The following is a 9,966-nucleotide window of genomic DNA, read 5'->3' as shown; positions in this document are numbered from 1 at the left end:
AAATTTAATATGTGACACTGAGGCAAAGCTCTTTTAAACAGTACGGAGTTGATTTTATCTAATCCTCCTTTACTTCCGGGACACCAGAAAATTATTCTAGACCTAAAATATAATTTTTTAACCTACGTAATATAACTAAAGTCTACTAACATGAAGCTGAATTAAACTTGAATTTTTATTTTATTTTAATTTCCTAAATGTCTTGTCAGTACTGTGACGCATTTGGTCATGTGACTTTGACTTCCTGCCGAAGTCACCTGATTTTTGTGTTGTGTTGTGAGAAAAAAATGGCTGCTCATCTGTCCTACGGCAGAGTGAATTTAAACATTTTAAGAGAAGCGGCACGAAAAGAACTTCGAGAGTTTTTGGACAAATGCGCGGGAAGTAAGGTAAATAAAGTCACTTACAGACGCTGGAAAATATCAAAAGGAAATAGTCTTTTCTTATTTGTACAAAAATGTATTCATGATCCTGACAAATTAGACGGATTGTGTCGCGTTTACAGTACAGTCTATGGTTTAAACCAACGTGAAACGCGACCACGGGCAAATGCGCGTGTGAGCTTAAGTTTGATTTAAAACTTGTTTCCATAAATAAAATGTTTTTCATGGATACATGATGTGTTGTTGCTCTTTAGGCCATAGTTTGGGATGAGTATCTGACAGGACCTTTTGGACTAATAGCTCAGTATTCTCTGCTGAAGGTAAGTGCCTAACCCTTTACAGATTATTAAAATAAAACACAATGTAAGTAGATCTGACAGCCTGAGCCTTCACTTCTATTGCTCATTTTTTTGTGTGTTTTTCAGGAACATGAGGTGGAAAAAATGTTTACCCTCAAGAGTGGCAGACTCCCCTCTGCTGATGTCAAAAACATCATCTTCTTTGTTCGTCCCAGGCTGGAGCTTATGGACATCATTGCTGACAATATATTCAGGTGCCCCTCACTGTTATAAGCAACCAGTTTATACATCTTCCCTTAAAGAAATCCTTACAAGTATAACATTTGCATCTTGGATCGTGCACCTTTCAGTGAAGGCAAGCTGCATTCATCACGAGACTTCCACATTTTGTTTGTGCCTCGGCGGAGCATGCTGTGTGAGCAGCGGCTGAAAGAGCAGGGCGTGCTGGCCTCTTTCACCAACATTGATGAGTACATCCTGGATCTGATTCCTTATGATGGAGACCTGCTCTCTATGGAGTATGAAAGTGCTTTCAGGGTGAGTTTTTTCCCATTACAAATATGGAGTGTTATTTAGTCACAACATCAGAACCTCCTGCTCTATTTTATGTGTTTGAGTATATCTTTGCATACCATTTCATATTTGTACTTGCTTTCATCTCATTCAGGAGTGCTACCTGGAAAATGACCTGACGAGCCTGTACCACACAGCCAAAGGTCTCATGACCCTGCAGGCGCTTTACGGCACCATTCCACAGATTTTTGGGAAGGGAGACTGTGCACGGGTGAGTAAACCCAATGATCTGTGCAGTAACTGGAAAAAACTGTTTACACACACAATGTTAATATTAATAATGAGCAGATTAAAGACCTTTTTCCTGACAGATATTCTCTGTTTTATAGCATGTTGCCAACATGATGTTGCGGATGAAGAGGGAGTTTGCTGGCACTCAGAATCAGATTCTGCCGGTGTTTGACACTCTTCTCCTCCTGGACCGCAACATTGACCTGCTCACACCTCTAGCTACACAGCTCACTTACGAAGGCCTCATTGATGAAATCTATGGAATAACTAACGGTCAGAATGCACCATCATACGTTTGGAATCGTTCTATTTTTGTGTGAGATAAAAACATAAAAATGTTTAATATATTTTCTATTTCAATGATATATTTTAGTCTACTTAATTATTTTTTGCTAAAGGCACAGTTCTTCCTTTTTTTTCTCTTTGCCGTCTGACAGGATATGTCAAGCTTCCTCCTGAGAAGTTTGCACAGAAGAAGCAAGGAGAAGCTAGCAAAGATTTACCCACAGAGCCCAAGAAGTTACAGCTCAACTCAGCAGAAGAGCTGTATGCAGAAATCCGGGACAAAAATTTCAATGCTGTTGGTGCTGCACTCAGCAAAAAGGCTAAAATCATTTCTGCAGCGTTTGAGGTTGGTTTTCCTTTGTTTTTGTTTTTTGTTAATTTTTTTGTTTTTTTTAGATTTTGCACCTCTTAGTGTTAATTCCTACCAGATAACATAACTGTCTTATTTTATTTTGAAAGAAAAGGGGAAAAAACACATGTTTTCAATTATGGCTGCTTTCCACTTCTGTAGCTCTGCATGCTGGGTTTTCTGTAAAACACTAATGAGCAGATCTTCCTAATGGAATGCAGCCCTACTCCTTCAAGTCTAATTGTCTGCTGTAGGCTTTTATTGATTTATGTTCACAAGTGTTTTAAGGAAGACGTTCAAAATTGTCATCAAAGGTTTTTTTTAACAAATCAGAAAACCTACCTATGCCTTTGTTTAATTTTAAATTGAGCATTTGCATTTTTACATGGCCTGAAAAAAATTTTAATCTGCTATATAACTTCATTATCTATTTGAATGGTCTCCGTTTGGAGAAACAGAGATTAGTTCTGAACAGACGAACAAGCTAACAGCTAACATTTAAAACTTTAGCCAAATATAAACTAACTGGAATTTGTCCAACCCCTTCCCCTAACCCCTGACTCATCTCTGAGTTCCCTTTCTACTGGTTATTTTTGAAATATGATCGGTTAATCTGAGTTTAACATGCTGGCTAAACCTGAAAACAGTCTACCACCCCTATTTCCTGCATTAGCAGCTGATAAAAATAGGGAAACGCTTGGATTAGAAAAGCCTGACAATTCCACATCATATTGTCAAATTAGCATTCATGGACACACCCATCTTGGCTCACGATGGGGAAGGCTGTTATTGGTATAGCATCCAGGAGAGAGCAGAGCACGTCTCGGCTAGTAGAAGCCAACCGTTAGCATTTACAGCACCGCATCATAGCAGAACTCCTTCAGGCTTGTGTTGTTTGTGGAGCAATGCAAATGGAGTCAGTGGTAGCTGTTAGCCAATCAGAGGCGAGATGTTTGAATATAAGGAAATAAGACTCCAAATCCTGCCGTCTTCTGCTCTCCTCTGCTTTGGCTCACTTCTACTTCCTGAAACAGGAGCTCCAGAGCTTTTCCCCCACAGAGATTGACTCACAAAGCACTCGTTTATGCTAGAGACCACTGCAAATGTGTTGAGATATTTTAAGACATCAGAAACAGTTTTTAACGGGCCCAGCACAGACTAGTCGTTAGCCAGTCTATCAGTCTATCCATTTATCCCAATCAAGGTTTGTCACAGATCTGTCTACATCAAAAACAAACTACATTACGGATTTATTTACATTAAAAGTAATTCTAGTATACTTGTTTATACTCACTTGTTTTGTTATCTTTTAGTGCAGTTGCTTGTCCTAATGTAGCTTATTTAACTAAAATGTTGGTGATTTTAATTAGAAATGTTCTCTAACTGTTGTATAAAACAGTTTTAACAGACCTAACCACGCTTTGTCCCTCAGGAACGCCACAATGCTAAAACTGTGGGAGAGATAAAGCAGTTTGTGTCTCAGCTACCTCACATGCAGGCAGCACGGAGCTCACTGGCCAACCACACTTCTATTGCTGAGCTTATTAAAGACATAACCAGTAAGTTTGTGTTACAACTTTTATGTTTATCTGCACTGTTTCTTTTTCGATGTACACATTTTTCATCACTTCATAAAGAAACCTGTGCAGACGGCATTAGAAATTCTCTTGATCAGGAGGCTGTTTGCAGTTACAATAGGAATCCACCATTATATTTTAAAGTTTTTGTCAGCGTTTTACCCACTTCTAACTTTCCCGTTTCAGCATCTGAGGCCTTCTTTGATAACCTTACAGTGGAGCAGGAGTTCATGACTGGTGTGGATACAGACAAGGTGTTTGTCTTCTTAGCAATGGCTTCCCGGCCTCTGAACTTTGACCAGTGTTAGCCTAAAGTTTGGCTCAGATTTACTGAAGTCCTTTAATCTGCCTCACCTTGCAGGCCAACACGTACATCGAAGACTCCATTGCCCAGAAGGATCCACTGATCAAGATCCTGCGTTTGGTGTGTATGCAGTCAGTCTGCAACAACGGCCTCAAGCAGAAGGTGCTGGACCACTACAAGAGGGAGATACTTCAGGTAGAATCAAAATGGAAACCATGATGAATTACTGTTTTTGGACTTGTTCTGAATGGTAATTGATATATGAGGGATTTTCTTTAGATACTTTTCCTTTGTTTCTTTTTGCTAAGACCTATGGCTTTGAACACATACTTACACTGAACAACCTGGAGAAGGCAGGTCTATTGAAGCTGCAGTCGAGCTCAAGGAACAACCATCCCACCATTAGAAAAACCCTTAAACTGTGGATGGAGGATGCCAATGAGCAGGTATGTTGGGATGAAGGGATTTGGAGAGAACAAAACGGAGTAAAGCTGACCTATGATCCTGCTCTGTTTTTTTTTTTTTTTTTTTGACTATCTACAGAACCCAAATGACATCTCATACGTGTACAGCGGCTACGCTCCTCTGAGCGTCCGACTGACTCAGGTGTTGGCGAGGCCCGGCTGGCGTAGCATCGAAGAGGTGCTGAAGATGCTTCCAGGTCCACACTTTGAGGAGAGACAGCAGCTGCCATCCGGACTTCATAAGAAACGTATGGACAGCCATGGTTATCTGCGTTGAGTCATGTGGGATTATTAGGAGTGATGCTAGTAGCTTAGTTATTAAGATTTGTCTAATACTAACATGACCTATAATAAATATCTATAATAATAGCACTATAGGAGTGAAAGCAAAAAAGCATATTGTGTTAATTATCTCATTAAAGCAAAAGTACACATTTTGTCTGTTACACATGTATGCTTGATCGAATTAGAATGATCTCTTTCTCATTTTTTTAGGTAGCTTTAGCCATTTTGAAGTGTGTTTTCATTTAAAAGTTCTATATTTTTCATTTCTGATAAGTTTTAATGGCCTCTGTTCAGAGAAATAGTGTTTACCTTCTACAGGATTGATGGGCTAACAGCTAGTCTGAGCACTAAGTGTGTTTGTAATATCGTGTGTTTGTAATATACTGTTATTTCAGTACAAATATTAGGAATTTCCTGCAGGTTTTGATCCCTGGATACACCGAATGTGCTACATTTAGCTGCCGCTGGGAATAACCATAAATAACCATTTAAATGGACAATTAGAACTGCTAAATTGCCTGTAATGATGAGTTTTTTTTTAAACTGTTAGCTCATCAATCCTGAGGATATAAGCTATTTCTTTGAATGGAAGGTGTTCAGAAAGCTATGAAATGGCCAAAATATCCCTTTATAATGAATGTTGGTCTTATTTAAAACCACAGCCCAGGTTCAAACAGATGGGAGTGAGTGCATCAGTGGGACTAGATATATCTATCATTTCTGTAGTATCTCGGGTGCTCTTCAAGATCATAAAAACTTCAAACGTAGATATGGAAGAAAAAAAGTCATGATCTGAGGCACTCCAAAAAATAATTTATTATAATATAAGCTTACGAGTTTCGGTCGCGTGCGACCTTCTTCAGGGCATCAGCCCAGGTTATTTTTAAATGTTTTAAGTCTATAATATAAAACCCAAATTTAAAATCCAGCCAGCAGAGAAGGAGCTTTGGATAAAGTTCTCATCCAGACTGTAAAATGTAAATATAAATTCTTAATGTTTTAGAAAATTCACAGAAGTAGTTTAAGTGAACATCATATGTAGGAACGATCACAAGAGGTTCTCGTTGTCCGCTCGTTTTTAACAGAATGAAGTGGTTGGGGGGAGCAGTTTTCATGAGTTTTGTTCTTATATCAGTGTAACCTGGTTTGGTCAGTTTCCAGTAATACCATGGTGATGCACCCCAGTAAGACCTGACCTGTCAATCCCAGGCCTGAACACCGTTTCCACACTGAAACGTTAATCCTGCTGCTCGCCACACAACAAAAACAATGGCCTGCCTGCCATTTACAGATAAGATGCAGGCTTTTGTGCGCTGAGGGGAAGTGTTGAACAGCAGCAGTTTGATGGCTGAGAGCTGACAATGCACCAGAGCTACTGTCAACGGCTATTTTTTGTTTATTTAGGTGTGTTTGTGTTAAAGGAAGAGTGTACATCAACCAGTGATCTTCCTCAGCCATCAGGCTGATTTATTGTGGTGGTGATGGATGTGAATAATTAATTTATTTTAACACGTAATTTGAAATGAGTTAATTGGAGCTGCAGGTTTGGGCAGTAGAGAGTTGACTTGTTGCTACAAGCCCGTCTTTCATCAGCTTATAAGGGTGATAATAAAGGACTTTAATCTAGGGGGACGATGTAGAAGGATTCGTTTTTAACAGATGGGTCTTGGGTGTCTTCTTTTTACTTACATGATTAATTGCAGCAATTTTAACGCCATTGCAGCAGTTTCCCCCTCCAGTTTGAGTGCATTTCCTCTTGCTGTTTTACAGGCCAACAGGGGGAAAATCGAACAACGCTGGTTTTCTTCCTCGGTGGAGTGACATATGCAGAGATAGCTGCTCTGCGTTTCCTCTCCCAGATGGAAGACAGCGGGATGGAGTACGTTATAGCCACAACAAAGCTAATCAATGGCACAACGTGGATCAAATCCCTCATGGACCGGCCTGAAGCCCAGATGCCCTGAGCCACTGGACACATCCTCCTCAGCTCCTGTTTTTAGGCTCACACAATGTAATCCACATCCCCCCACCCCCCCACCCCCCCCAAAAAACTGATTGTTGCTTCTTTTGTTTTATCTTTATTTGTTCTATTATTACATGACCATAAATATTGTAAATATGTATTTAAACTTGTGTGATGCTGAAGGAAAACGTGAGATGAACGTTGCTCCTCCTTTAAAAAGCTTTTTTTCCCGTCATGTGCTTTTTGCTGAGGTTCAGAATGAGTAAATAAACAAATAATCAACCTAAATTAGTCTTGTGTTACTTTGTCATGTGATGTGCCATTTCCCCATCTAGTTTAGTATGTGAATTATTTTTTTAAGACAGTGCATCCGTCAGCAGTGTCCAGCTCTCTGAAGGAGCAATTAGCTCAGTAACAGGCCTCCCGATCAGCCGATAATAGCGGCGTGTTGTCTGGAGAGCTCAGCCCATGGCGGCCGCTGATTTGACAGAGCAGGACGCTGATTTAATTAGGAGGCCATTTGCTCCGTGTTCCGGTAGAGGATAACTGCAGGAGGGTGTTTGATCCCTCTATCAGTCAATTCCCTCCTCCTCCCTTACTCTGTACAACAACCTCTGTTGGATATTTTTAGGAGACTATATTTTTGGTCAAATTTTATTAGATAATTGGCTAAAAGTCTTTTTTAAATTGCTTTTAAGTGTTTGAATCTTTAATTTCTTGGTGGAGCATTTGCACTGAAGACAAACCGTTGTTAGATCAGTCCCAGTGGATTCAGGTCGTCGTGATCTGTTTTGGTTTCAGCCCCTCCTCTGCCATAAGGGGCTTGAAACGCTCAACGTTGCACACGCCAACTAAAACTTCACGTCTGGAAGCTGAGGAGCCCACCCTCTGATCAGCTGCTCCAACATCAAGGTTGGTCTTTGCATTTTTCTCTTTCTCAAGTAGTTTTTCTTCAACTTTTTCTGCATTCATTCTGGATTTGTATTAGTTTCACTGGATAATTCATGTAGCGCATCTGAAATTGCTGATGAACAAATTAAATTTTTAAATTAAAACACCTTTTGTGTCTTAAAACAAGAAAATGTTTTAGACATTTAAAGATGTTTTCATGAAGTTTGTGACTACACAAACAGATCAATAGGATCCACTTAGTGCCGTTTACAAATGAATTATTTACAGTAATGTGCTTTTAGCTTCAGCTTCTGTGAGGCTACTGAAAATATCCCGGGAATAACTTATTTCATACCAACAGACTTGTCTTCTCAGACCAGTTACTGTGCATGTTCTCATTGTTAGTTTAGTCTTTTTCAGTGTTTTTACAAGTACTTTAGTCTATTGAAAGCATTTTTCCTGACTTGTTGAATTAAAATCGACAGGTGCATTTGTACAATATGGGTCGAGGTGAAAATGTGGAGCCCATGGAAGTGGATCCCTTATTTATCCGTTTCCTCCGGACTTTTAAAGAAGTACTCAGATTTGTCCTCTTCAGCTACACAGTGGTGTTTGGTGCTTTGCTCCTCGCCAGGTGGACCACGTATTTTGTGGTGGGAAAGTGAAAGAAAACAACAATGGAAGATGGAGCTTGTTCCTGGACTCTGAGCTGAAGCTGATTGGGCTGACCGTTTTAGGGATTTAAGGCCTTTTTTTCCATGTGTAATTTGCAACCTGCGGTAATTTAAAGTGTCTTATTTGTATTTTTTAAACAAATCTAAAATAGCATTTAAACAAACCAGCTTTTATTGCATTTTATTTTTGCCTCTGAGATTAAATGTGCTCTTCAGATTATGTGCATTGCAGTATACAACATAAAGCATCAAAATAAACATATGGTTGTATTGTATTTTTTGAATGAAAACCCTAACTTTGACCACTGAAACGGATTCAGTTTGATTAATTTAGAGACTTGGCTTCACCTAGTTAACCATGCATCACACACTGCATATAAACCTTAACCCCAACAAACTGATCAAATCTTGAGATCACTGATTATTGTTTTAGGACTTTGTCACATTAACCACCTTACAGTCTCCCAGTAAGCAGATTTTATTTCAAATGGGTTTGCAGTTAGTTTATTTAGAAATAAAAAGATGTGCTGCTAGGACCAAAACCACAATGAGACTTCTGGACATCTCACAGGGCAGAGTTCATTGCAAATGTATTGCAATGAAAAGATAAACTTAAAAATATGACATTTGTATTCTGCTTATATAGCAAAGGTGATCCTCTAGCATAGTACAAAAAGATTTTGTTGTCACATCCCAGGATTTAGGAGGGAAAAAAAGCTCTGAACAAAAAAACAAACACATAATCTGGATTGACATGATGATGTACTTTGACGGTGTAAAAAAACTATAGTAAAATTATTAAATATTAATTTGAAATATTCTTCATGTTCATCTAAAGATACATTTTTATCACCTTTTACGAGTTTGGAGAAAATTATTTATGAATGACACCTTTTAGCATAACACTAGTGTTGTGCGGTACTTTGACAGTGTGTTACAACCCGGCTGGTTATGGGGGAAGGAGTGTGTAACACAAAGAGATGAGTGAGAGAGAGAGTATATATGAAAAAATGGATTTATTAACTTATCTTTACAGGAAGAGGTGAATAAACACAAATAATAATCCCCAATGGCCAATTTATAGGCTTAATGGTTTATAATTGTAACTGATAATAACCCAGAAGGCAGAATAAAGAAAACTAAAAGAGTGGAGCAATGCTCCACCAAATCCAATTAACCAAACTAAGGAGTAGTTCTAAACTGCAGCACTCTTCTTAACTAATGGAGTCTACACAGATGGTAGGCTACAATGTTGTACTTAGCTATTAATCTGAGCTCCGAGGCTGTCTAAACTATTGTTGGGTATTTTTTATAATTGTACCTTTTTGAGGCCTAAAAGATGATAGGTAATTTAGATTTATCCCATATTACCTTAAAGGACGACACACAGAGAGAGAGAGAGATTATTTGTAATGTCCATGAATCGTCATGCGAGAGCTGGGCGCAGAAACCCCTCCATGGAGCTAACCAGCCCCCCTCTGTTCCAGCCTCAAAGCCTTCACCTTACCAGCTCTGCATACCCACATTCTCCATCAGGAGACCAGAATGTTAGGTAATATTTAATCTCCATAACCCTGGAACCTGAAATAACACACATGACAACAAGGAAGACATTTTACCCTGAGTCCCCAAAATATGGAGAGTTAACGCAGAGGAACCTCCTCCGAGGCTTCCCCACATCACTCCCA

The 9,966-nt window shown here is 39.2% G+C and overlaps 1 protein-coding gene across 1 annotated transcript; it reads left to right on the top strand.

Annotated features, from left to right (window-relative positions):
* The first annotated feature begins 237 nt into the window (after nt 1–237).
* On the top strand, nt 238–7,001 carry vps33a (VPS33A core subunit of CORVET and HOPS complexes). The gene is made up of 13 exons (XM_015972252.3): nt 238–389; nt 638–703; nt 809–936; nt 1,033–1,219; nt 1,350–1,466; nt 1,585–1,759; nt 1,924–2,117; nt 3,553–3,679; nt 3,884–3,951; nt 4,059–4,196; nt 4,310–4,447; nt 4,545–4,713; nt 6,521–7,001. Exons 1-13 carry the CDS (start codon nt 288–290, stop codon nt 6,712–6,714), a joined length of 1,803 nt encoding a protein of 600 aa, XP_015827738.3. The 5' UTR covers nt 238–287; the 3' UTR covers nt 6,715–7,001.
* The last annotated feature ends 2,965 nt before the right edge of the window (nt 7,002–9,966 follow it).

This window comes from Nothobranchius furzeri, chromosome 17 (genome assembly GCF_043380555.1).
Source record: "Nothobranchius furzeri strain GRZ-AD chromosome 17, NfurGRZ-RIMD1, whole genome shotgun sequence".
NCBI lineage: Eukaryota > Metazoa > Chordata > Actinopteri > Cyprinodontiformes > Nothobranchiidae > Nothobranchius > Nothobranchius furzeri.
Note: the sequence above shows the minus strand (reverse complement) of the source record. Positions and strands in the feature narration are given on the sequence as shown.

What these genes read in the sequence shown, in the direction of transcription:
- vps33a (XM_015972252.3), top strand. Translation starts at nt 288, where the DNA reads ATGGCTGCTCATCTGTCCTACGGCAGAGTGAATTTAAACATTTTAAGA. An exon ending in GCTTATTAAAGACATAACCA is followed by an intron (nt 3,680 to 3,883) that starts GTAAGTTTGTGT and finishes TTCCCGTTTCAG; the next exon opens with CATCTGAGGCCTTCTTTGAT. An exon ending in TGGAGGATGCCAATGAGCAG is followed by an intron (nt 4,448 to 4,544) that starts GTATGTTGGGAT and finishes GACTATCTACAG; the next exon opens with AACCCAAATGACATCTCATA.